Source organism: Caretta caretta, chromosome 21 (assembly GCF_965140235.1).
Source record: "Caretta caretta isolate rCarCar2 chromosome 21, rCarCar1.hap1, whole genome shotgun sequence".
Taxonomy (NCBI): Eukaryota; Metazoa; Chordata; order Testudines; family Cheloniidae; genus Caretta; species Caretta caretta.
The window spans coordinates 11,519,399-11,546,463 of record NC_134226.1 but is presented as its reverse complement, the minus strand read 5'-3'; the positions used below and the strand labels follow the sequence as shown (position 1 = coordinate 11,546,463).

The window sequence follows — 27,065 nt, the reverse complement described above, 5'->3', positions numbered from 1 at the left end:
CTAACACTCACCCCACGCTGGGCTAACTAGCCCGGGTTAAAAGCACCACTTAACTCAGGTGAGAGATTTCTGTGAGTGGGGGATTGGGGCAACCCCCAATTAAAGAGCCACGGCTTCACCTGTGCAGTGAAGACAGACTGTGTGGCTGTGGGTCAGGCTTTAATCTCTCTGGCTGGGCTTATCAAAGGAGCCGAAAGGAATGGTCACCCAACCTCCTAACGCTACTTTGAAAATCCCAGCCCTCGTGGCTCAGTTTCCCCATCTCTAAACTACCAATTTGTGGCACAGCTGAAGTTGATAAGGGTTGAAGGCGTCCAGCATCTCTTAGGAGGAGGCCCAAAAAGATATGACCAGAGTCCTAGGGATGGGCAGAGAAATCTGACCATATGGAGGAAACGAACCCCAAAGCCAGGAAGATCCCATTTCCAAGCCAGTGCTTTGTAGGGAGTGCAATAGAGGAAGCTGACTGAATCAAAGCAGAATTATCCTGCATTCGTTTCTTTTTCCAGGAGGGGTCAGTGAGCATTTCAATACAAAATCACACCAAGCCAATTTATGGACCTGACCTGGCTTAGTGCATGGTAGAGAATTTTCTTCAAATGCCTCGTGGAGCCACTGACTTGGGGCCTGATTTTCGGAAGCGATGCACGCCCAGAACTCCAACCAAAGCTAACGGGAGCTATTGGTGCTCAGCACTTCTGAAAACCAAGCCCCTATTGTCCCATTGCAGCCGAGTGGACAGAGCCCTGGACTGGGACTCAAGAGACCTGGGCTCTATTCCTGGCTCTGCCACTGGCCTGTGCTGGGTGACCTTGGGCAAGTCACTTCCCTGCTCCATTCCTCAGTTTCCCCACTTGTAAAATGGGCATAGTAACACCGACACATCATTGTGACGCACTTTGAGATCCACTGTTGTAAGAGCTAGGTATTATGAATGAGCTTTTAATCCCCATGGTCTCTCTGCCTTCCCATCTTATAAAGCCGGGCTACCTTTGTGATCCCCCAGCTCCTTTCCTGTGGTCTACAAGGGTTTCAGAATAGCTGAAAGCCCCTTTATAAACTTGAACCATTTAAATTCTCAGGTACCACATTTCTTTTCTCCTCTCCCTGGGCCACTGGCTTTAGGAGGCCAGAAAAGTTTACCAGAATTGCATGCATCAGGGCAACAGGAACATACAGCATAACACCTTGGACCGCCGGGGTGCCTTCCATCTTGTCTAGGTCCTTACCCCACACCCACACCACCACTCTGGCTGAGGATCTCAGAGCACTTTGCAAACATTCACTTAGCCTCCAGCCAAAGACAGGAAATTATACCCCCTCCCCACTTGTACAGATCTGGAGATTGAGGGTCCTTTTCTCTGCCTTGTCCAAGATGGTACCTGCTCCATATCCGCACCAGGAACAGAACCCAGATCTCTTGACTCTCAGTTCTTAACCGCAAGACTACCCTTCCTTCCTGAACAGATACGTGAACATGTCCGTGCGCTAAGAGAACTACGCTCAACCCAACAGCTTACCACATCCCCGGCTGCCAGGCCTTGGGGCGGTGGAGAGCAGCACAAGAGACTACTACATTTCACTGTCCAATTGCTTTAAAAACAATGGCTGGGATTGGCAAGGGAGTTAGGGGCCTGGCTCCCACTGGCTTTCATCTAATCCACCCATACCATAGAGAGTGTGCCTGGGCTGAATCAGGGACGTTAGTCACTTCAGTCGCTTTAAAGGCTGTTGGGTGCCTTTCTTCCCTGGAACGAGATCCTTCCTTCAGCAGCAGACAAGGCTGAAGGAACTGCATACACCTCCCCATGGCGCGTCGCTCTAAGACAACCCCAGAGCAGCAGGGGAAGCTCATGATAACGGGCAGAATCTCTGCTCCGATGCAGAGTTTCCTCTAACCTCAGCTTTAATGGCTTTGCATTTCTGATGTAATTAGCATGTAGGAACCAGCAACAAGATAGCAGCAGGCTTGTGTGGGATGGAAACAAATCTAGGCCTATAGGAGAGGCTGGATACCTTGTACCAAGGGAGAGTTGATCTTCCCCATCTACGGTCAGGTTGACCCTCTCAGAGTGGCGAGATCTAGCACGGGACAAAATGAAAACATCCTTTTACAGCACATGGCAACACACACACAATGGCAAGTGCAAAGAGGCTGTTGCTCTCCCTGACCAGCAAATGTTCTCACCCTGTTCCTGAAGCTTGCGGGAATAATGGCTTGAGATGCAAAGGCTGGGGGAGGGAAGCCTGGATTCTGCGCTGACAAGAAAAATCTGGAAAAATGGCACCATGGGCGTTCTATGATTGTTTCTCACAGATCAACTCTACCCAGTTTACAAGATGGTTTTTGTCCTCTTCCTTCCCCTCCAAAGCCCAGCCCTGCATACTCATTCGGGGCTCCGAGAGTCAAGCTGGGCTCTTTCTGGCTTGTGCTAATCAGTACCAGCAGTAAGAATCCTGCAAGCCAAATTCTGCACTTTGCAACACCAGAGGCTTCCAAGTGGGACTGCAGGTGGGTGCCTAACAGGACTTGCCAAAGCACGTAAGCAGGTTAGGTGTCTAACTCCCATTGAAAGTCAATGGGAATTAGTTGCCTAACTCAGGAGCTTTTGGAAGTATGATTAGGCACCCATCTGCATCTTTAGGTGTGTAAATACCTTTATAAATCTGGCTTCAATTCCAAGTGCAGGGCCAAATCCTGCCCTCAGCTTCACCCCTGCAGTCCCACTTCAAAGACGCTGGTGCTGCACAGTGCAGAATTAGGCTCGCGGAGTTCTTATGCTGGTGCTAATGCACAAGCCACGAAGACCCAGGCCTTGGTGAACAATTCCATAGACGATGCGGCAGGCTGAGCAGAACTCAGCTCCTGCTTTCTGACTTATGTCAGCTGGGCACTGCTGACTGGAGTAACAAAGGAACACCAGTGTATTGTTGACACTAAAGCAAAGAGATAAATCTCTGGACATGCAGGGAGCAGATCTGTGGGGTAACAAGGTTTTAACAGTCACTTTCAGAGATCTGCCCCTACTGTGTCATTTGCTCTGTCAGGTAAGGACTGGATCTCTCTTTCTATACAGGGTCTGGGCATGCTGACGGGTCTCAACACAATAATGCAAGGAAATCACAATGCAGCAGCCATCATGGTACGTCACTGAACGTTTTACTCTTCATCCTCTCCCCTATTGCAATACTCACCAGAGCTAGCAGTCCTGGGGAAACATCACTTGGCCCACAATTTCCTTAGACAGACATTCCTTTTGGATATTCTTTTAACTGATTTCACAAAGGCCGAAGGTGCACACACATCAGTGAAATGCACACCTAACCAAGCGTCAGATCTGTTTCTTAGAAGCATGTGGAATAGTGCTATTCTGGGCCTGGACTATTCCTCCACAGAGCCAACATCACAGCACAAAGAACCAAACCCCTCATCCATTTCTCAGCCTTTCCCCAGGCAGAACTCCCATTGAGTTTGGCAGACTCTGACCCTGAAGGAACAAGGTAATTTCCCTGCTATTCAGTTGTTGGGTGAACTGGCCCTAACATGGAGGAGAAAAGGTGAAAGGAGGGAGTCCCAAGGTTTGTTACTTTCCATGCACGAGTCTGTGGCAATTTCAAAACTCATCACACATACATGCAGCCACTGCCAAGCAGGGCTTCTCCTTCGGGTGCAATATTTCACATTCCTTTGGGTGCTTACATTGCAGGTTGTGTTCCAGATTACAAAAACTCTGACCAAACAAGTTCTTCTGACCCAAATTCCAGGGCCAGTGTCTAAATTAGCTGTAACTTTTAAAAGAAAACAGGGGTGCCCGCTTGGGGAAGAAATCCCGCAATTCTCGTCAGGGTATGATCAAATCATTTCTACTGAGCTGAATAATGTAGGTAGAAGAAACGTTTTTTTTAAAATGAAGCATGCTGGTTGTGGGGTTCTGTATAACTCAGGAGCCTTTTGTGAAGCTTATGGGTGATCAGGATAAAAATAAAAACAAAAAAAATACAATGTCTTGTGGCAAAACCCTAAAGAAGTGTTTTTTTAAAAAATGCTCTTCCTTTCGGGGGGGGGGCGGGGGGAGTGAAATGCAACAGGAAGGAGACAAGTGCGTGTCAAAGCGAGAAAGAAAAAAAAAAAAGAAAGAGTTTGGGTTTCCTTACCTGGGGATAAGGTGGGTGAGAAACATTGTAGAGCAGCCAGAATTCGAAGATTTCCACCCCCAAAAAGGGTAATTTTCTAACTAATCTTTAATCTTTTTGTGAAGACCCCCTCGCTTGGCCCTCGCTTAGACGAATGCGAATCAAAGCCCGAGCCTGTTGATAAGTCACGGGACTGGCTACCCTGGAGTGCGCAATGGGGGTTTTTTATTCCTGCTGCAGGCCACTGAGCTGCAAAGCAGCATCCAGCCCTGCCTCGTGCCTCTCAACATGTCTGTGACCCCCAAGGGCAAAACAGAGACTCACAAACCTCACAGCCCCTCCCCTGTCGCTGTGGGGTCTCATTTTGTACTCACTTTCAGCTGGGATTTGGACACCTTGCCACTTTTCTCCACATCCAGGGCGGTGAAGGCGTACCAGATGGATTTTAAAAGCTCTGCTCGTAGGTCCATGGCTAGAGGCGCAGATGACAGAACCTGCTCTGTCAGCGAGGAGGATCCGGTTGCAGGAAACTGACTCTCTCGCTCCAACAGTCCTCAGAAACCTGCAATTAGAATGGAGGAGCAGCAGCGCCACCTACTTGACTACATCTCGGATAGGCCCCACGGTGCTCCCCTGCCATCTTCCTGCCCAGATGACAACACTCACCTTTCTGCCCTCGACAGGGGGCATGAGGCCACCGGGCTCGCCGCTGCATTCCCTTCCCTCGTAAGCCCCCTGCCCCCAGATGAAAACACTCACCTTTCTGCCCTCGACAGGGGGCATGAGTCCACCGGGCTCGCCGCTGCATTCCCTTCCCTCGTAAGCCCCCTGCCCCCAGATGACAACACTCACCTTTCTGCCCTCGACAGGGGGCATGAGTCCACCGGTCTCGCCTCTGCATTCCCTTCCCTCTCAAGCCCACTGCCCCCAGATTTGAGGCACAACAGCTCTGGACACAGGATTTGGGACTGGATAATACTTAGCACTTAGCCTGCACATGCTCAAAGCACTGTAAAACACATTGATCTGTTAGCTGGCTCCCTAAAGCTGGCCTGGTTGGTAAGACTCAGACCATTAGCCTCAGCACATGCTCCCCAGAGTCCCAACGCCCTTGCGGCTGCTGCATGCATTCCGCCGACCTCTGCTAGGCATGGAGCTTCAATGCACCCACAAAGGGGGAACGAACGTCATTCGAAGGGCAGAGAAATTTCGCTTGTGGCTCAGTTTGAAAACAGGCCCAAGAACCCATTAGTGGGAATTGCCAAGGTGTCCCAGCTCTGCAGCAGCTCAGCCACGAGCTAGGAGACCTAAGGGTTACCCCAAAACCTTTCATCCACGGAAGAGGAAGAAATCCCTCCCCAGCTAGTTTAAGAAGTAGCTCCTCATTTGCAGGTTTAAATACAGAGGACAGTTCACCCCAGCACCAGCACAGCCCGGTGCAGTCCAGGAGAACTCAACCCAATAGGGACTTCTGTTAACTCCCATCAGGCTCGCTCACACACAGACACAGACACACACACTCTTAAGAGAGGTGACGGAGAAAGGTAGGGGCATCTGCCGTCTGATGAGTGGAGTTATTGGCGTGTTTCTGAGGAGGCTGTGTGCCTGGCTCTGCCCCCTGCAAGATCTTCATCCTTTTACAGCCTCCGCAGAGACGGAGATGACCTACTGAAAAACAGGACTACGCAAGTCCTAGGGGAAGAAGAATGGTTTCATGGCAAGGCACTGGACAGGAATTGAGGAGATCTGGGTTCTACTCCTGGAAATACCCACGGTGAAGATTTCGAAGCCAGCGGCACATGTGCCTTTGTCCATTCACCACTCCCTACTTTTGGGAGGCTTCCTGTGTGATCTTGGACAAGTCAATTCATCTCCTTAAACCTCAACTCCCCCCACGTGTAAAATAATAATAATCCAGACCTACCTCACAGGGGCGTGGGGAGGATAAATCGACCAATGAGGTGCTCAGACACTACCAACAAGGTCCATGCAAGTTTCTAGATTAGATAGAAAATGCATGGGAGTGGGGAAGGCGCCTAGTAACTGACCAATGAGAAGAAATTTTAACACCTTCAGGCTGAGCCCAGGCCCAGAAAAGGGGAGACAGCCCCCTAGGGAGAGAGTCTTTACCGCCTACTCCTTTTCTTTTTGCGAATACAGACTAACACGGCTGTTACTCTGATACCGCCTACTTGAGGATCTGACTGGATTGAAATGCTAACATTGGCCTGTAAGAGAAATAAGCTCCTGGGAAGTCTGGGAGAGGATGTTCAGCTGACTGGCACAATCCTATTGCTGAGGCACAGGGATGCTGCTTAGATCCTTACTGGTTTGGCGACCAAGCCCTAAGGCAGGGCAGAGAAGAGGTGTAAACGTAGAAGCTTTATTAAGTACATGTCAACCCCCCGCTTTCTCCTCCCTCCTCCCGCGCGCTGCAGGGATTGAAAGAGAAAGAGGAAAGGATATTAAAAAAAAACTTTAATTAGTTTTATTTAAACTCACTATTTACATCTAACTCTAGCTTGTCCCCCGAGAAGTGCTGACCTGCCCATGTGGAGTGCTATACCCTCCCCCACAGCAGCTGAGTCTGGAAATGAACTTGGCTGTTGAGTCACAAGGGAGTGGGGTAAGGAGAAAGGGAGAAGTGCTGTCACATCCAGGCTAACGTGGATCCTGCCGCCCTCTGCTTGAGCCGGGGATAATCTCTGACTTCCAGCGTCAAGAAGTTATCGTCGTCCAAAACTCGGATACCAGGACAGCCTGGGGTTGCTTTGATGGGGCTTTATTGTCTCTGTGCATATGCTGCTTACGTGCCACTTGTGTTCGTATTTCCGGGGGTGGGGTGCGGGGGTGGATGTCAGACCATCTGTGTTCATCCCTAGAGCACCTAGTGTGAGAGACCAGGAACTGCCTCTCCGAAATGATCGCTGACTCCCAGTGGTGCCTTGAAGCTATGGTCTCTGCAGTTCCATGCAGGGTGTAGCAGATCATCTTGCCTTGGAATTCCAACTCTTGGCCACAAAGGCACACAAGAGCTTCTGCCCTGCTCCGGACCCAGGGGACGCCAGTGTCCCTGGAAAATGAGCAGGACAGGCCTGGATGGCAGCAGAGCGACTGCCTGGGATCCAGGAAAGCTCTGAAGCCTTCAGCCAAAGCCAGCAGCCAGGTTTCTTAGAAAGATGTCACTGGATAGGAGAGCCCTTTAAACAGGGTCACTCTGGCAGCCCAGCGAGCTCCTGTATCTGCTCTCATTGCCTGCCTAGCACACAAGCTGGACGCACGTAACAGTTATCAGGGACCCCCTTCTGCATTCACGGGTTGTACCACGCCTTACAATTTGTCTTCTGTGCAGCAGCCGCCGGGGCTGTTTCAGATCCTGAAACCCCCCACCGAACACGAGGGGCCATTTGATTGCCGTCCCTGCTCCGCTCAAGCCTCCCCGGCCACGGGTTGTGCAGTGCCTCAGCACCCGTTCTCAGACACAGCCGCACTGAGCGTTACAGACTCCTGCTGAATGGCTGCCGCTGCCATGCTGATGGCTTCCTCCAGGCTCTGCTGCTCTTCCAGCTACAAGAGGAGACACACGAATGAATGGTTTCATTCTCCCAAACGTGCTAACTGAGTCGATCTGTATTTTACCAGGACAGCCCGGGGCAGAATGAGATGCAAGGGGGCTGGGGTGCGGTAGGAGAGGAGTTGAGGAACATGGGTGCAGAGAAGAGAGGAATACTCAGTGCTAGGGCAAAACAGAGGGGAAGGAATACGGGTGCTGGGAAAGGACAGACATAGATAGGTGAGAGGAATACAATCGGTGGGAATGGGTGCAGAGTAAGACGACACACAGAAAAGGGGGTGCAGTGGGGAGTAATGGAGCGCTGTGTGATCAGGAGACTGCTGTGAGTGAGGCAGGCAATACCCCAATACCTCAAAAGGGGGAAGAACACGGGTGATGGGGAAAGGCAGATAACAGAAATAACAATAGACGTTACTGAAATATTACAAGGAAAGTTACCAGGACAAGGCAGGTGGGAGCTGAGTACACAGGTGGACACAGAAAACAGATGGGAGTTAAAAGGAAAGAACACTGAGGAGAGGGACACAGAGGCAGCCATGAAATCCAGGTGCTGAAGCAAGCACCTTGAGCAGGTCTGAAGTAGATGTGAGCGGGGGGAGGGGGAATCTGAGCAGAGTGACTGCACAGAAGCAAAGCTCAGCCCTGGACAGGGTGTCACATGGTACCTGCACTGCAATATGAGTGCCGCAGGCAGTTGCTAGCAGCGCCACTTGCTGGTGATGGAGGGATGCGATGGCTGACCCTTCAGACATCACTGCCCCCGCGGTGACTATTGTAACCTGGAAAACAGACAACCAAATAAATTATATGCCCCCAAAGGCCTGCTCAAGCCCAGAAGAGTCCTGAGTAAGCAGAAAGAAGCCCCTACCGGCTGTGTCTCAGTCCCATCCGCACTGACCATGGTGACGGTGTGCGTGCCGGAAGCTGCGAGGTCTTCCTGTGGCATTGTGATGGTGCCACTCTGCGTTACCATGCTGATGGCACTGCCCAGTGCCTGTAAGTCCTCGTGGGACAGACTGACCTGTGACGAGAAAACAAATGGTCAGCCATTGAAGGGTTAACAAGGCACAACTTGCACCCAGGTGGGTTTGCAAGAGGGCTGTCCTGCTGGACAAAGAGGATACCGTGCGGTACCAGATGCCCCTCTGTCCGCCCCCCTTCTGGATCCCACTTTGCTTTTCTCTAGTGCTTCCCATGCAAGACCTTAAGCAATTGCTGAGCTTGGTAGCTCATCTCCCATGAAGAAGAGAAGGACCATGACTCCATTGTCCAGATGCATGACCCAATGCACAGAGAGGTGAAGTGACTTGCCCAAGGTGACATACAGTCAGTGGCAGAATCAGGACTAGAACCCAGGAGTCCTACTCCCGGTCCCCAGCTCTGACCATTTGACCTCATCTCCCTCTCACTTTAAGCATCTTCTGCCATGCTCATGAGGGGCAGTTAGTTAATTTTCTGTGGCAGCCTCGTAAGCAAATTGAGGAGCTATTCTTAGCAGCTACTTCCTGAGCCCTGTGCTGCAGAAACTGGCTTCCACATTTAGTCCTCAAGCCCTGCTGCAGAAGGCTCTGTTTGATCAGCAAGGGGGACATGGCCAGTGGTTACACGGAATGTAATTTAAATCGCAAGCAAAACACAATCCAAATCCAGCCAACACCAACAGAGACTGAAAGCTGCTACCACCAGATGAGCGCTCAGTGGGCAATGGCAAATGTCTTTGGTGAGTCTCAGACAGCTCCCATAGGACAAATAAAGCACCTTCTTAACAGCATTCTCAGCAGAGGTCAAGGAGACTGAAACCTTCTTTGCCCTCCATGTCAAAACTGACGCATGAAGGCAGGGACGTTTGGCGGAAGCTTGAACTGGTTTTGCCCAGGCTGCACCAGATTGATGGTTACAGCTCGCTGCTCTCCCGCATCTTTCAGCAGCACGGGACTCAGACAAAAATGAACCCTAAACTCAAAGCTAAGATGAAGCCCGGCCCACATCACACACCCCGATGCGAGCGAGCGACCGACCACGTCTATCTAACGGTAAAGGAAAGGCCCCAACAGCTGTCCAAGAGGACGGAGAACGTGTGTGGCTGTTGGAGGCAGTGACCAGCTCTGTCAGCTGCACCCTGAATTCTAGAGGGCCCCCTGGTCTCTGTACCTGCTGTGTTCCATCCTGAGAGATAAGTGAAACCTGGGTAGGTACGCCATCCTCCTCCTCCTCCTCCTCCGAAAGGAAAGCAATGTGCTGGCGCTTCAGTGCGGGGCCCCTCTCTGCAGCAGCTGGGCAAACAGGAAAGGAAGCGCCAGTGAGAAGGGCAGCATCAGGATGTGGCTCTGTGTCTATGACACTGGGATCTGCCTGCTCTCTGAAGGGATAGGACTGTGCAACAGATAAGAGCATGGGATCATAATGACAATGGCACAAGGTGGGTCTGGAAGGTGGGGCTCAGTCCGAGTGGCTGCGGGCCTAGGATGGGGGCTCCCCTCCAGAACTGGATATGAGCGAGGGGAGGGGGCTGCAGATCCAGGCTAGGGGGCTTATTCTTCCCCCATAACACAGAGCTGGGTATGAGCGAGGGGAGGGGGCTGCAGGCCCAGGCTCGGGGGGTTCAGTCTCTTCCCCTCCCTGCACAGAGCTGGGTGTGAGCGAGGGGAGGGGGCTGCAGGCCCAGGCTGGGGGGCTCATTCTCCCCCATCTCCCGCATAGAGCTGGGTGTGAGTGAGGGGAGGGGGCTCCAGACCCAGGCTGGGGGGCTCAGTCTCCTCCCCTCCTTGCACAGAGCAGGGTGTGAGCGAGAGGAGGGGGCTGCAGGCCCAGGCTGGGGGGCTCATTCTCCCCCCATAACACAGAGCTGGGTGTGAGCGAGGGGAGGGGGCTGCAGGCCCAGGCTGGGGGGTTCAGTCTCTCCCTTTACTGCACTGTCTAATCCGAGCCTGGTCTGGGCTGCAGGAGGACGTGGCCTGCACCTTCCAGCTGCTGCTGTTCGTAGAGCGCCTGCTCGCTCTCCTCTGTAGCCTCCAGCTCTCCGTGGGCGCTGCGCTTGTGCATGGCCAGCGTGGAGGTCTGGCGGTAGGTCTTCCCGCAGTTGTTGCAGGTGTAGGGCTTGCAGTGGGTGTGGACCACGTGGTGCTTGTACAGACTGGAGTACTCAGTGAAGCGTTTCCCGCAGCCCGGCACAGTGCACATGTACGGCTTCTCGCCTAGGACGGGGAGAGAGGTGGTCGTCACGTGACAGGGTGGGGCCATAACAGCACTAGGCATGCTGCCAACGTTGGAGTCTGCCCAAGCATTACATTCATCCGCACCCTGCCAAGGGGCAGGGTAGGGATTCACCCCATTTCATATGGAAAACCAAGGCACAGAGAAGCCAGTGGATTTGGCCAAGGTCACCGAGTGAGTCAGTGGCAGAGCCAGGAACAGAATCCATTAGTTCTGCCTCCCAGTCCTGGGCTCAGACCACGCCTCTGGGAAGCATTTTCCAGGCAGATCTCCCTCCACTCTGCACAGCCTGATGCATCTCTCTCAGACACGTGGATCTGTAGAGCCTTTGCTACCTTTATGGAGTGATTTATTTGTCCATTTTACAGGGGAGCAGTGGGCTACAGAACCTCAGCCCCTCTGCAGTTAGCTACTAGAGTTTAAAAAGGTAAGAGCGCTCAGCTCCCACGCTTTCAGGCATCAAGTGACAGAAAGTCATTGTCAGGAAGGGAGCTTTTCACCTGCACTGCACATGACACAGTAAAACCGTGCAGGCCCATAACAGACGGTTGCTTTGTCCTCCTCTTATCACCACAGCGGGAAGCAGGATACTGGAGTTGGTGGAACAATAAACTGGCCCAATAAGGCAAGTCCTATGACCTTCACTGCCTCACCCACCCTCAAAACCTGGAAAGGGGGAAATCTGGCCAGGCGATAGAAATCTATGGAACTGGACAGGCAGTGCCGGCAGCGCCGTCACTTGGCTCTGGAATCAGTGGCCTTTCCTACAGGGGGGCGTTATACCCTCTCCCGCCGTTTACCGGTGTGAATTCTCATGTGGTTCTTATAGTTGGTGGCACTCGTGAAGCCTCTCCCGCAGTCGGGCTCGGGACACGTGTACGGCCGCTCCCCCGTGTGAGTCCGGATGTGGACCTTGCGGATGTTGGAGGTGGTGAACGAGCGGCCGCAGCCTTCAAACGGGCATTTGAAGGGACGCTCACCTTCATCGACAAAAAGAAGAAAAGCAGGGTAGGGCTTCTGCCAGCCAGGCCGACCTTCGCTCCCCACAATGCCCTGGAGTTTGAAACCGCGACCGCATCCCCGCCACCATGTCTGTTACACTGAAGAGTCCCTCCACTCCAAGGCCCGAGGGCATTCGGAGAATCCAGCTGCACTGTGCACGAGAATAAGCAGAAAGGGCGGGCTGCAAGGCAAACACAACGGCTTCATGCTTTTGACAGGTCGTCTTCATATGCCCCCCAACCTAATGCTTGACAGTGTCTATCCCCCGAGAAAGCTCTCTTTCTACTAGGCGAGTTTAGTGCTAAGACGACAGCACAGCCGGGGCAGCACACCAACGTGCATCAGCTCTGCAGGGACTCCTTAGCACAGGAGGGAAGCAAAGTCTCCATGGTCTATTCAGTCCTCCCTGACGAGGCTGCCAATTGCAGACATGGTCTGTAGGAAACAAGCTAATGCCCCAAGCGCCTTCCACTGTATTTTTTGTTATAATGCATCAGACCACAAAGCTGAAGTTCACGGTGCTTTTGTCCGTCTCAGTTTGACATCAGTGCAGCACTTCGGGGAAGGATCTACCAGCTGTCTGTTACAGTCACATTGTTCACACTTGTGTGTTCTTTCCCTGACCTGTGTCTGTCCCATCTGTTTAGACCAGTGGTTTTCAAACTGGGGTCTGCAGCCTATGTCTAAAATTTCCAAAGGGGTCTGTGCCTCCATTTGAAATTTTCTGCAAATGCAAATGAAAAAAGGTTGAAAACCACTGGTTTAGACAGCATTGCCTCATTGTTTCCTTGTACTCCCATTTGTCTATATCCACCAGCTGTCTCTCGCCCTGTACTTAGATTGTGAGCTCTCTGGGGCAGGGACCGTCTTTCTGCGTTTGTACAGCACCTAGCACAATGGGCTCCTGGAGACTACCATAACACACCTAATGAACAATAATCAAGATGGACACGTGCTTCCTTGTCGTCAAGACCTTCAGACTGGGGAGGACTGAGCTCAGACCTCTTGCTATGTCGCAGTGCAGCCCACCTGTGTGTGTGCGGATGTGTTTCTGCAGGTCCCCAGAGGTTTTGAAGGCTTTGCTACACATGTCCTCGGGGCACTTGTACGGCTTCTCACCAGTGTGCGTTCTCACGTGGCTCTTCAGCCCGTACCCTGCAAGGGAAGAGGTCACAGGAAATTCGTGTTGCAATCTGCTGCAAGTAGCATGGGAACATATGGACCACCACTCACTCCGTGGATTGTCAAAGCTCTGTCCTGTGAGGTCAAGGGATGGAACACCTGGACTGCCTGGAAACAGGTTCCAATCCCAGCAGGGGCCATTTAGTCCTTCACCCTTCCAAGTTAGATAAACTGAGTTTCAAGCAGTTTACAATGAGGAGGGAGAGGAGAGAAAGAGTGTCTTAGTAACGGGGCCTTAAAAACTGAGCTTCCCCAGAACAACAAAACTGGCAGCCTCAGGAGTGAGATTCATGTGCACAGGACAGTTTTTCGGCAGGTGATCTACAACCATTACCTGTAGCAAATGCTTTCCCACAGCTCGGGAAGTCACACCTGTACGGCCGATCGCCCGTGTGAGCTCGCTCGTGCACCTGGAGAGAGGGAGAAGGGACAGACCGTGCAGCCAAGACTTAGGTGGACTAGAGGGAGCAGCAGCATGTGGAGTTCTGGGGGAAGGAGCATCCTTGAGACTCTCCAGCTGCTTTGCCACCTACATTCCAACCCGCCCATTCTCACACCAGTCAGACGCAGGGTTCTCGTTTACCTCCAGTGCTAAGCTACCGGGTAGCAGCTGTGTGCGGTTAGGCCTGGTCTAGGCTAGGATAGTGAAGACATTTTAAACCCCTAGGTGACAGGGGATATTGGTTTTTAATAGTCATTAGCCAGCTGGGGTGAATCCTAGGCTTCCTGCTAGGGCTCACCTCAACCAACTAACACGTGGTAAAAATACAACTCATGAGCTAACACGTTTTTACAATACAGCTTTTACCCTACGTTGTTTGCAGTATTGTTGTAGCCATGTTGGTCCCAGGATATGAGAGAGACAAGGTAGGTCAGGTAACTTCATTTCAAGGGACTGCCTCCAACGTGCATTACACCTTCTTAGCAATCTGACCAAGCTTGTATTTAGCTCAAACATCCTTCTTTCTTGCCCAGACCTGAAGAGCTTTGTGTTGCTAGAAAGCTTGTACATCCCACCAAGAGAAGTTGGTCCAATAAAAGAACTTTTATCCCAGCCCAGATAAGACCTTATACAATTGCTGTGTTCTACTTCAAGCTACATGCTGGATAGCAGGACAACAAGTGTTTCTAATGCTTAGATAGGATCTAGATCCCGCTCATTGCTGCAAAGGACACACTGATTGCCATCAGCTCTGCTTTGAAAGCACTGCAGCTCAGCAGTCAAAGTTACAAGCGTCAATTGTCAGGACGAGGTTCCCCCTTCCTCTAAACCCCTCGAGGCTCCTCATCTCTTCTCATGTGGATATTCTCAAGACACAGCCTTCCTCCAGGTGACAAGCCCCATCCCTCTGGCTCTTGACAGTTGGATGCACCTCCCAAAATGGCCACAGAAAGTCATCACAGAGTGCCATGCTCCTTACACAGGGATCCTGGCCTTTTCCATCATGGGGCCAAGTTTGAGTGTCTCAATCCCCTGCATGGGAGCACTGGGAGCCGCTATTATAGCAAGGAGTGGTCCTCTGGATGGAACTTTGGGTGTCAGTGCATTAGCTGGCTTACCTTTAAATGGTGGGCTGTGGTGTAGAGACGGCCGCAACCTTTGTAACCACAGCGGAAGGCTCTGTCACCAACCTGCTGCCCCTTCCCGTTGCTGCGCATCTCCTCTTCCCGCAGATCCTGCCAAGAAACACAGTGAGGCTAAGCCTAAAGAATCATCACAAGAGACCTTGCAAGGCCAGCATGAATTTACCCCTGCACCCTCATCTTGTACCCTGATCCCACTGGAAAATACATCTCAGGTACATACAAATGTACAGCAACGCATATACAGGGGAGTCAAGAGGAGCGGGAGTCACGATTTTTGGGCTCCATTTCCCAGCTCGCTGGGTGATCTTCGGCAGGTCACTTCACTGCTCTGTGCCTCAGTTTACTCATATGTAAAATATGGCTCACAATATTTACTAGCCTTACCCCGGAGTTGCAAGGTTTCATTAATTAACAGTTTGCAAAGTGCTTTGAAAATCTCTGATGAAAGGTGCTACATGAGAGCTGAGGGTTACTCAGATGATTATCTACCATATCTCATGCTGAATAAAGATCTCAGGTTAATTTTCAGCCTTGAAAAATTCTACTGGCCTCTTTGCCTACCATAAGCCATTCACTGACAAGGGGATTGAATATCGTTAGCTCTCATTGCTCACGGGGGACAAGTAGATTTTGTGCCTGGGCTAGTACATTTTTAGGATGAAATTGCAAGTCTTGCTAGATGTATGATCCACAACATTCATATGCTGAAAAAGCCCAGAAGAAAACAGCTCTATAAAGAGGGGAGATCAACAAAAATAGCCATACTAGAAAAAAGATGAGCCATTAAACTGGTTAAGTCAAACAAGGCACACTTACGGCTCCCTCCTCAACCCAAACCTGAGAAGTGGTGGGCTGGCAAGATAGTGAGATGTTCCTTTGAATCAGCTCAGGCTAAGTACAAACCTGGGAAGGGGCTTTGTTCGAAACCTCATTCTTCAAGTGGCTGCTGCTATTCACTCGCTCTTCCTCCTCAGAGACCTGCAAGAGGAGAGACCGTAGCATTTGCTCATGCCCATTTGCAGAGCACAGAACAGGTGAGCCATAACCAAGCAATGAGACATTCACACCCGCAGAGCGCAGCCGGGCTGCTATTTTTTAGACACTACAGCTGCTGTTACTGGTGACGGAATATCTTGTCGCATTGGCATAGTGTGCATGTCTGTGGAGCCAATCTTTGCCTACTTCAAGGCTGCCTTGGTAAATTGCTGGGACTCTGAAGACCATTTCCAAAAATAAAATGGAGTTGACTGCAGCTGCTCACATGTTTAATATAAAGGCAAACTGCATGATGACTACAGGTCCCTGCACCCAATACTTCATATTAAGGCCACACAAATTAAGGTGGAGCACTGCATACTGGGACTGGTAATCTCCACAACCACTTGGATCAAGCGGGCACATTTGGGATTTAGCAATGTTATGGGTCTCATGGCCATATTAAAAATCTTGGTGTGCTACGTTGGTCATATCAACCAACAATCCCTTTATGAAGAGAAACATGCATCACTGATTACTTCTATTGGCAAACATTAAGAGTGCGTATTGCTCAGACAATCACAATTTCTGGGCTCCATTAATTGTAATTAAAGCAGGAAAGTCTGTAGTTTGTGGAAGGGAGAGAGAAAAATTAACAGTGAACTTAAGTGCCTGCTTATGAGTGCAGGATTTTACCACAGAAACAAAGGCTGGGACTTAGAGAGCCTGTGAGTTGCTTTAAGTTGCTGGTGAAATTTGCAGCTCATCAGGAATATAAAGCAGGTTCATCGGTCCTAGAAACATATTCTCACAGTATCTTATACTTCTAGAACACTTTCCATCCAGAAGAATCACATATGCTTTATAACTATACATTTCATCTGCCACTATAATGCAGCCACTTCTAGAAGAAGAAGAAGATTATATCCAATTGAAAGTATAAAGGGAATTTAGATGGACAGAATGAAATTACATACAAGTGGCCAGGGGAAAAGCACAAAAGCAATGAAACAAAATCCAAGTTGTACAGAGATCACGGCATTTCATTGCTCTTTCCGCAGCTGCATTTCTTTTCTTTATCCTCCCACATCCTCAGGTCCATAGACAGAAAACTGGTGGACTCTCTCTCTTGGTCTTGTGCTAGTCGGTTCAGGCTTCTAAGTGTCCTAGTGATCGATTTGGCTTCTTTCTTTATTGTTCTGTGTAATGTTTCTCTAAGTCCATCTTTTTCTTACCAGATGTGATGCTTTAGGTTGGTTTGCTCTACTTAGAATTTCTGATGTTCTAAGAAACTCTTCCCAATAGACTCTGATGAACTTCCACAGGCATTTATATTTTGGAATCAATTTCTGTTGTAGATTTCCATGACCCAACTCCATAAAGGACGACAGACATGATGCCAGTGTTAAAAATTCATACTGGTGTGTCACTGCCTACGATGCTACTTTTCCAAATCTTTATGAAATCCAAATATTTATCCAAAGTTTCTGAAAGTTGTTTGCTGCTTTAGATATTTGTTGCTTGAAATCTAGCATGTCACCATCACTGCACGTCTCATGCCCTAGACAAATAAAATGACTCACTTTTTCTAGTGTTTCTTCGTCTATTCTAAAAGTTATTTTTAGGAAATTGATAGCAATTTCCCGCCCCCCCCCCCCTTTGTTCATGAACAAACCAACTTGTTTCACTCTGTCTGAGAAAAGGTGCGTCTTTTCTTCCATTAAGCAATGTGTTGAGCTAAGAAAGACAGTGTCATCAACAAAAATGATGTAATCCAATTGTGCTTTATCATTTGTCCATAAAATTCCTCAGTTGCCTTCTGCAGTCACTTTCTTCATGATACCATGACCAGTGCAAACAATAGTGGGGACGTAACACACCCTTTCCTTACTCCAGTTGCCACTGCAAACTGTTGGCTGATGGTGTCACCATCTCTGACTGCACATTTGGCCTTATCATATAGAGCCTTGATTATTCTAATCATTGTTGCTGATATTCCATAATATATGAAAGACGGTTTCTGTGTCCATTGTCAAAAACATTCTTGAAATCTAACATTTTTTAATCACAAGAGGTGCTTGCCACTCTACCTGAGAACAATATGGTTTGCAAATAACAATGGACTAAAACCTGCTTGTTCCTCTCTGAGTTGAGGGTCCATTTGTTCTTGGCAAGTTCCAGGACAATCTTACACATGATTTTCCCAGATACTGAAAGCTGATCCCTCTCCAGTTATTGCAGTTGGTAAGGTCATCCTTCTTTGGCAATATTACAATGAGCCTCTCTTTCATGGGTTGGGTTCTTTTCTTCATTCCATATTCCATTAAAAAACACAAGGAGATCCTGGAGGGCTGTTTCATCATTTGCTTTAAGCATCTCTCCAGTAATGTCACCTTCTCCAGCTGCTTTCCCATTTTTGAGTTTACTGACGGTTTTTCTAACCTTTTCCATTGTATAGACAATGCACATCAATAACGAGCTCTAGTGGTAGGTCCTTCAGTCTATTTAAAACAGCCAGAAAATGTTCTGCCTATCTTTTTCTTTGTTATTTTGTGTTGAGTTTTTCCATTTGCATTTTTAATAGGGTTTCCAATATTGCTCAAGTTCCCTGTTCGTTGTTTGATTGATTGTCTTGTACGAGGTTGGCATCTTCAGCCTCTTGACATTTTCTATCAATTTTCCCTTTTATTTCTTCTTAGCACTCCTTTTTACCTCTCTGTCTAGTGCTCTGCAGTCTTCTTGCCACTTGCTTGTCTATTCATGTCTCATGATTCAAATTTTGCTTTGCACTTCTCTTTTCCACTGCTGCCCAAGTAGCATTGCAAATAGATTCTTCCCCTTAATATTTCGTTATAGAACTCTCTTTGCACTTTCTAGATAGCACACACTGATGTTTTCCCACAGAGTATCAGTCTGAGTTTTCTTCAGTTCACTCCATCAGAACACTGAACCCGCTCTTAAGTTCAAGCTAAAAAGCATTTTTTGTGTTTGGGTCTTTTAATTGCGCGGTCTTCTTTTAACCTTCACCATCCTCTTTACCTTGATCTTCAATTTAGCAATACAAAGGTTATGATCACTGCCCACATCTGCTCCCCTGCACAAATGTCCATCTGTCAACGAGCTGCAAAACGTTCTTGACATGCAGAGGTGATCTATATGGTTTCTGTAGTATTATCTGGGGAGTTTCAGGTCACTTTATGAATTTCTTTATGAGAAAACATTGTTCCACCTACCACTAGGTTGTTCACGCTGCAAATTTCTACTAATCATGCACCATTTTGGTTCATGTCCAAATCCCTGCCACACTTGCCTATAACTTTGTCTGACCCACTATCGTTACTTCTACCCTTTGCGTTAAAATCACCCCGTTGCTATGATTTCATACTTTGGGACCTTGGTTTACACATCCTGTAACAGATCATAAAAAGCATCTTTTTCCTGATCTGGCTTTTCATTGGTTGGTGCTTCATTTGCAGCGAATTAAATGTAAATAGCCCAACGCAGAGTGGAAACCCAGGAGCAGCACCACGCCTATAGCTAGGTACCTCCCTGCATGTGTCAGCTAACAGAGGGGGTGGGGAACGGTATTCCATAAGACCAATGGGAGCCTTTAAATGTTCATTAACAGTATTATGGGACCATTAAAAGCCCATCTTAACATCAGTAGCTACATTCCCACAAGAGTACCGTGCAATTTCTCTTCTAAAAGTCTGCACTTTCACTGAGAAGCTGGTATACAGAAGTGCCAGGCAGTTGTGGTTACTTAACTCCCTGATCTGGTCTGGGAATCAGCTCCTCCCCACCAACCAATCAGCCATGATGCCAGACCATAAAAGGAGTGCGGCATCCTTACCTTGTTGGCATATTGCTTGAGAGCATTTATGGTATCAGCATCAAAGGTGTCATCTTCCTCCTCCCCAGCCAATTCCTCCAGCCCTGTTTCTGCCTGCACGGCCAGGATGGTGCTACCAGCTGGCATGACAACAGGACGATGTATGTAGGCAGTGGAGCCATCCTCCAGCTGGACCTCTTCCAGGGCATTGGCATCATAACCCTCTGGAGGGGACAACAAAAATCAAATGCTGTAGTCAAGCTGATAAGTGCTTATTAACAATTGCTACATACCTATTGGCACAGGAAAATGTAATCCTGGCATTTCCTAACCTTTGAAGCTTGATTTTCCAAATTTCATGTTCTTTTAACTTAATTTTTGTGTGTGTAATTATTCTGTACAGGAGAAGCAAGCACTCTTAAAAAGGCACATTATTACCCCATCAGTGCTGTGGAGGAAAAATTCAGTGGACCCAAGTAGGCCTAAAACTTTGGTGAAGCTAACTGTGTATATAAAGCATAAAAAAAGAGCGTGAAAAATGCCATTGTAAGGCAGAGCTTAAAAAATGTTAACTGCAAAAGAACACCTGTCAATAACAAAAAAAAGCTTGTTTTGCTATATTCCAAATAAGGTAATTAAAACAAAAGTATGTGTAATTTGTCTGTGGTTTTAAGCTTTAAAAAGCTGTGTGTGCTTTGCATCGGGGGGCAGCTACTTAAAGCTGTTACCCCCCGGTGATTGTAATCAATAAAGGAGCCTCGGGCTTGGTTCTAATCCAAACACAACACGGGGTTAAATTTTTTCCACCACAGTACCCATTATCAGTCTGTGGCTATTAATATTTATCCATTCACAATAGTAAAGATGACCTTTTTTATTTTATGGACCAACAATAATTCCCTGTGTTGCAAGCTCTGCTAGAAGGTAAGAGTCTTGAGCCAGTTCTGCACCCTTCTCTTTCTGTTGGGCCATAACCCACATCAGAGCTAGAGATGATGACTAAGCCAATAACCTCAATTTATTAAAAAACATGCAGAGTTAGCAGGGAAAGTTTTAAGAATCCTTGGTTAAAGGTTGATCCAAGTGAACCTGATAGATTTTTATGAGTAGCAACAGAATGTGGCCAGAATGTGGCTTTCACATTGTGTTTCTGTTGATGGTACGGTCACATCTGGATTTCCTACACCTGACATCACACGGGCTACATTCTTAGAAACCCGCAACATTTTGTTTAATTAGATGCTTGACCCTGGGAGAGGATGGACGAATTAATAATTACCTTTAGGTGTGTTGTGTATGTAAGCCATGCTGCCATCTTCCAACACCACTTGCTGCCCATCTTCAAAAGCTATAGACTCTGTAAAGCAACACAACCCATAGACACCAGAGTGAGGAATGTCATGTCTGGATCTCAGAGTCAATTTGCTCAATTAACCATACAAGAGCACATATAAGGCTCAGTTCAAAAATGTCCTGCTCATTCTTAAAACCTGCCATGGACTTGCCTGAACTACTCCCTACAGCACTCACCACTGCAGGAAATGAGCGTCTCAATCATTAGTTAATTTATTCTCCCAAAATCCCTGTGAGATGGGGAAATGAAACGATCCCCATTTTACAGATGGGGAACCGAGGCACACAACAATTAACTGACTTGCCCAAGGTCATACAACAAGTTTTAGGTCAGATAATAGAGCCCCAGTATCCTGATTCCCACTCCAGTTAGCATCCTCTGTCTCTAATTCCTTTTATTTATTTAGCAGCCAACTTCTCTCTGTTCCTTTACAATACCTTATCATAGTTGGTGCAAGGTTCCTATCCTCTATAGCTCCCATCACGTGAAACAAATTCCCTTCCTCTCTTAGCTGTGTTAGTATCATCTCATTTCAAATCCAAGAGGAAAACATATCTATTGATGACCCAAGCTATGGGGCTTCTATCACTTTCCTGGGGAGACTATTCCAGAGTTTAATATAGCTAATAGTTTACAAAGAGTTCATGTCAGACTGTTCAGGGATAAACGTATAGTGCCCTAATGTTGTTTTTAATTCACATGGACACGGAGGCTATGTATAAAGACACACAGTGAAGTGAACTTATCAGATTTGTGATCAGACAGATACAGACTGTTGTAGAGAGCACTATTTTAACCTGCATCTGTTTACATCAGCAGCAAATCTGGCCTCAGATGAGTTTACCACATATTTCACAGGAAGTCACATATTATAGAAAAAGCATCTATTTTTTCATTCAGCACTAAAACAATAGGTAGGGGGAATAAAGCGCACACGCAGATGGACTCCTTGAGGCTAGAATTTAGAGATGGGATCTAATTGTCAAGGAGATCAGCCTTGAGTCACACCGGTAACATCTCCCCAGCAAAGTAGGGATACATTCCAAATGCCACCTGAGTTCAACTCATCCTCACCTTTCTGGACTGTCACTTGATGGATGTAAGCTGTCGTCCCATCCTCAAGCTCAATCACTTGCCCTTCAAGCAGCTTCTCTCCTGCAACAGTGTGAAAAGAAAACCATCATAGCTGACTGCAGTACTGATAAACTTTCCAGCACACAGGATTGTTCCCCTTTGTTCAAAGCCTTTTGGTATTTCTCCTAAAGAGAAATAATCTCATGGGGTCACAGTCACCAGATGAGGCCCTTATTTTATCAACCCCTATTTGCATTCAGAACCATTAGTAATGGGGACACTTATGAATACCATAGAGAAGAGCAAACCTCCTTTTCCTACGTTGTTTGAATGGAGGAAACAGTCTAAGGCAATCTCAACCATCATTTATTTACAGGGTCCAGGATTTTTTAGCCAGCTCTCTTTGCCATGTAAACAAAGAGAAGTAAATGGAACAAAAATGCTCTAGCAAATACCACTAGGGCTTAAACCAGCAACCGATGGGGCCTCTTAATGGCATAAATGAGGGACTGAATGCTTATTTTTCTTCACTTGGTCAAGGACCAATTCTTGTAAAAATTTACAGGTCCTGAAGCACTAATTGCCTCTACCCTTGGCAGGTTGTGAGAAATGGAACCTTACAATCATATAATTAGGATTACCATCTTGCTTCTGAAATACATTTCCAGTTGTGACATTTTAGTAACCTAGGAAAGCCCATGCTACTTTCAGAGGGTGCAAAGCATTTGGGTCGAGACCCTCGGGGATCTCAAGCTAGGGACTGCTAACCTGGGTATTTTTAAGTTATGTCAAAGATGTCTAGAGTATATGGATAAGCACACCCTTTTTAGCATTTATATAAATCTAATAAAGAAAGAAACTTGGTGAATCCAAGTGGAAAAGAAAGCAAGATGGTAATCAGAAGAACATGACTTGCCAGATTTACCAGAACTATAAGCATGTATTGTATGCCATAGGATGACACACATCCATGAGATGAAACATTCCTTTATCACACTTTTGGTTTGTTAATTGTGAGATTTCTGACCTTATAGCTTTCTTCTGTATAGCAGGTCTAAAGAACAAATGCCAGATCTCTGATCAGTGTAATTTTCAATCCCTGCTTCAATACTCCTATAGCTCATTTCTATGTTTTCAGATAGGAGGCATGAAACTACATCAATGACCTTGACTCAGCGCAAAGCTACCAGACAGCAGAAAGGTCAGGGCCCCCTTGACTTTCTAAAATGTAGCTCAGACAGGACCCCCAGATGTAAGTCTGGATCCCTGGGGTATTTATATAGATGACATGGAGCTACTAAACGCTCTTAATCTTCCACCAGATCTAGGGCAACTCCTTAGAAAAGCTGCTATTAGCGTTAGTTGGTATTAGTAGGGGAAAGTAGGTAGTGCCCAGACGCAGGGCCCAGTCAGTATTGTACAGCTCCTAGCACATGAACACCCCAAACACAGATGTAGACACAGTCCCTATGAAAATCACTCAGAACACTGCAGTACCACAACGGCATGAGATAGTGTTTGGAACTATTATTCTTGCATTTAACAAAAATAGGGAGGTGGGGGTTGTATCTGGTTCGAACCTCAAACCACCTTAAATCAATCAATAATACCTGACTATTGCCAGGCTCCAGTGAATGACCAGGGAAAGAAACTCTGCCACAAGAACTAATCCTATCTGCATTTAAGAAGGTTCATTGTAAACAGAACTATAAAAGTATGTGGAAATGACATACCCAGTAGGAGACCATTATATCTTCGGACCAAGAAAAGTAGGCCTGCTGTTAAGTAATACTTCTCATTTGTTTACTTCTTTATTAATAGTGTTTTTAAATTATAGATTTGATCAAAGCAGACATCAATTGTGTTCCACTTATACACTTGTTGACCAGTTAAAATACAGAATGAGGTTCTCCAGGCAGCATATCAAAACTGGAAATAACGAAGGAAAATCAGAAATGGAGGACTATGTGAACTAGGGCTGCCTTCTTCTACTGATCAAAGGATCACTAAGGAAATTTTTCTCAATAAGGAAATGTTATGTTCTGCCAGAAGTCATTCTCCAGGAATGTAGAAATGCTGGGTGGTATATTAATTCTTTCAAATAAACAGCTCTCATTCAAATGAGTAGGGAAATTATGTAATCATAGAAATGTAGGGCTGGACGTTACCCCGAGAAGTCATCTGAGGCAGGACCAAATAAACCTAAACCACCCCGACAGACTTTGTCCAATCTGTTCTTTAAAACCTACAATGATGGGGATACCACAACCTCCCTTGGAAGCCTGTCAGAGGACATGAGCAATAATGAAAATAATCGTACTTTGGATTCATTCTGCTCTTCTCATGTGAGGATTTCAATTAGCTAAGCTTCAGAACATGCCAGCGGGCGAGGTATTATCACCCCCATTTTACAGATGGGAGAACTGAGGGACAGAAAGACAGGAAACTTGCTTGGGGGTCACACAGTAGATCAATGGAAGAGAATCCAGGAGTCCTGACTCAGAGTGCCTGCTCTAACTAAAATACACAGTTATTCATCGCTTTAAAGAAGAGAAGGTTTTCTGCAATAATCACTGCGGTGCCTGGATGTACATCTGGTGCAGCACCTTTACCTTTGGGCCAAAGGTTTGATTCAAACCCAGTGCTGACATTATAGAGCAGCAGGTATGATGTATATTATAAAGAGATGCCATGTTTCATCGGAGAGTTAAGCTGAGATCTCTTGTACCCATCCTTTGTGGCTCTTTGGGCGAAGACACACATCCTGCAGCTATTTCTGAAAAAAGTGGGGGACAATCCTAATGTCCTGGCCAACAAGGTACATTAATAAAACAGGTTCTAATGGTGCAAATCAAACGGAATGAACATACCACTTACCTCCCTGCACTCTGTTTCTACAGTTGAGTGGAGCCTGGGTGCTCCTTCTAACAGTCTAGCAATGAATGCCTGGGGCTGGAGGCAGGGTGTTCCAGGTGGAGAACTCTGTGCTCTGGATCCCGCTACACCGCCCCCGGTCAGATACAGTTCACACCTGCTGTTCAGGGTACAGCACAAGTCCTATCTATTCCCTCAGGCTTTTGCCCAAGATGGAGAGATTGTGGGAGCATCTAATGGACGGGTTTAGCTATGAATTTGACATCCAATACTTCATGGAGTGTGTATTTTGTGTAAGTTCCTAGAGACTGCATGAGGGCAGCATTTTATAACTCCCAAACTAAAACAACAGATGTTGCATTTTACGTCAGCTTTACTTCACTAACCAACACTTAACCCATTACTCATTTCAATGAGAAAGGTGTTAGCGTAAACCAAATTCTATGCTCCTTAGCCAGACAAAACATCTAGCTTGGCTCCAACAGGAGTCAGGAGTTGCAGTCTATAACTAACCTGCAGAGAGAAAGCCAATCAGTGTATTCTGAAACTATCCTCTATTTATGTTTCAGCAGCTCTCTTGGCTCCTGTGTGTAATTTTCCAGATCAGTGGTACATTTCCTCTTTGTTAACGAGACAGTGAAACCTAACAGACAACCACAAGCTGCTTGCCCAAGTCAACAAGGGAAACAGCAAGTATTGTGTGTATGATGCCAACAGGTCTGATTTTCTGCAGCGTCACTCAGCATATCAGAGAGGGCAAGCTCAGTAGTGCAAAGGGTCTCTTACCTTTGATGGCCTGCTGAATGTAGGCGGTTGTCCCATCAGTAAGGGTCACTGCCTGCAGGCCCAAGCTCTCCATAGTGTCCTGATGACTGCTCCTCAGACATGAATTTCACTTTAATCAGCACACACTTGGGAGAGCGTGGGAAGCAGGGGCTTTTTGGAACAGGCAAGGAGTTTTCTTCTTTGTTACAAATCTTAGATTAAAAAGAACATTTCAAACTATATTTTCGCCCCAAACACACTTGTACATGCACATAAAAATGGGTGGATGTCAAACCACAGTTTGGGGGAAAGTTATTATAGGATAATGTCCATAATCCTTCCAGTGTCTGTCATGTGAATTTCTAACATGTGGCTCAAAGCCCAGTTCTGTGGACAAAAATGGGGAGAACAAAGCTCATCTGTCAAGTGAGTTGGCAGATTATTTTTCCTCTACAGGTACACTGTAAACAGCTCATTTTAAAATCTAAAACTCGAGTGCCCATGAGGAAGGAACTACTGCAGAAATGTGCTTTCAATTCACACCCTACCTTATTCCAGAAGAACTTTCCTACATAGACAAGCCCTTATAGAAGTGAAAGGTCTGTGCAGTTTTAAAAAGTTATTTCTGGGGCATCCTGGCAGTTTATGCTCTTTATTACCAGGAGAGGGACTGATCATATGTCTTAGGGTTTTCTATGGCATCTCACTGTCATATCTAAAAAGAACAGGAGTACTAGTTTCAGAGTAGCAGCTGTGTTAGTCTGTATTTGCAAAAAGAAAAGGAGTACTTGTGGCACCTTAGAGACTAACCAATTTATTTGAACATAAGCTTTCATGAGCTACAGCTCACTTCATCGGATGCATAAACTTTAAGCTGTAACTCACAAAAGCTTATGCTCAAATAAATTGGTTACTCTCTAAGGTGCCACACGTGCTCCTTTTCTTTTTAGGAGTACTTGTGGCACCTTAGAGACTAACTAATTTATTTGAGCATAAGCTTTCGTGAGTACTCCTTTTCTTTTTGCGAATACAGACTAACACGACTGCTACTCTGAAACCTGTCATATCTAAGTATGTCCTACATAAATCAAACCTTGATGCCCAGATCAGCAGCAATGGAAGGGGCAGCATGCTCACTACTGCCACTGTGCATCGTGCTGCAATTTCCAAAAACCAAGAGTTCCAATGTGGCATTAGCCAAGATAGCAGCGGTGATGATGGGCCCCAAAGGAAACTTGTGGGAAGTGCAATTAGAAATTACTTAAAATTTAGCAAAAAGAAAAGGAGTACTTGTGGCACCTTAGAGACTAACCAGTTTATTTGAGCATGAGCTTTCGTGAGCTACAGCTCACTCCACGTAGGTTTGAAACTTTGGCATTTTACCTGTGAATTATCAGATCTCTGGGGGCAAAACATGAACTCTAATTGAGAATGTAACTTTTATTGAAAGAATAATATAATACTAATACCACCACTTTCCTCTTATCTGTAGCTTTTAT

The 27,065-nt window shown here is 47.1% G+C and overlaps 2 protein-coding genes across 4 annotated transcripts in view; both read right to left on the bottom strand.

Moving 5' to 3' along the window:
* The window catches only part of DEF6 (DEF6 guanine nucleotide exchange factor), a 35,284-nt gene extending 28,800 nt beyond the window's left edge, over positions 1-6,484 (bottom strand). For 2 of the 3 annotated variants that reach the window (XM_048826486.2, XM_048826487.2), the window contains exon 1: positions 4,509-6,484. In XM_048826486.2, coding sequence (XP_048682443.1) covers positions 4,509-4,604 — 96 coding nt within the window. In that variant the 5' untranslated portion in view covers positions 4,605-6,484. Of the gene's footprint in view, positions 1-2,016; positions 2,083-4,508 lie in introns of all 3 variants that reach the window. The other variant, XM_048826488.2, reaches the window with a different exon arrangement.
* Positions 6,485-6,597: 113 nt separating this feature from the next.
* On the bottom strand, positions 6,598-25,777 carry ZNF76 (zinc finger protein 76). Its single transcript, XM_048826490.2, has 14 exons — positions 25,588-25,777; positions 21,928-22,008; positions 20,779-20,856; positions 19,521-19,723; positions 15,596-15,670; positions 14,666-14,782; positions 13,440-13,515; positions 12,953-13,078; positions 11,722-11,901; positions 10,669-10,902; positions 9,860-9,981; positions 8,577-8,729; positions 8,374-8,487; positions 6,598-7,701 (listed from the first exon to the last, which is right to left on the bottom strand). Exons 1-14 carry the CDS (start codon positions 25,658-25,660, stop codon positions 7,597-7,599), a joined length of 1,737 nt encoding a protein of 578 aa, XP_048682447.1. The 5' UTR covers positions 25,661-25,777; the 3' UTR covers positions 6,598-7,596.
* Between the last annotated feature and the right edge of the window lie 1,288 nt (positions 25,778-27,065).

Bases quoted from the DNA above. Each gene is read 5' to 3' on its own strand.
- ZNF76 (XM_048826490.2), bottom strand. From the start codon at position 25,660: ATGGAGAGCTTGGGCCTGCAGGCAGTGACCCTTACTGATGGGACAACC. The intron at 22,009-25,587 runs GTAAGAGACCCT...ACACTGTTGCAG, and splicing joins CATTCAGCAGGCCATCAAAG to GAGAGAAGCTGCTTGAAGGG. The intron at 11,902-12,952 runs GTGGGCTGCACT...TTGTCGATGAAG, and splicing joins ACACATCCGCACACACACAG to GTGAGCGTCCCTTCAAATGC.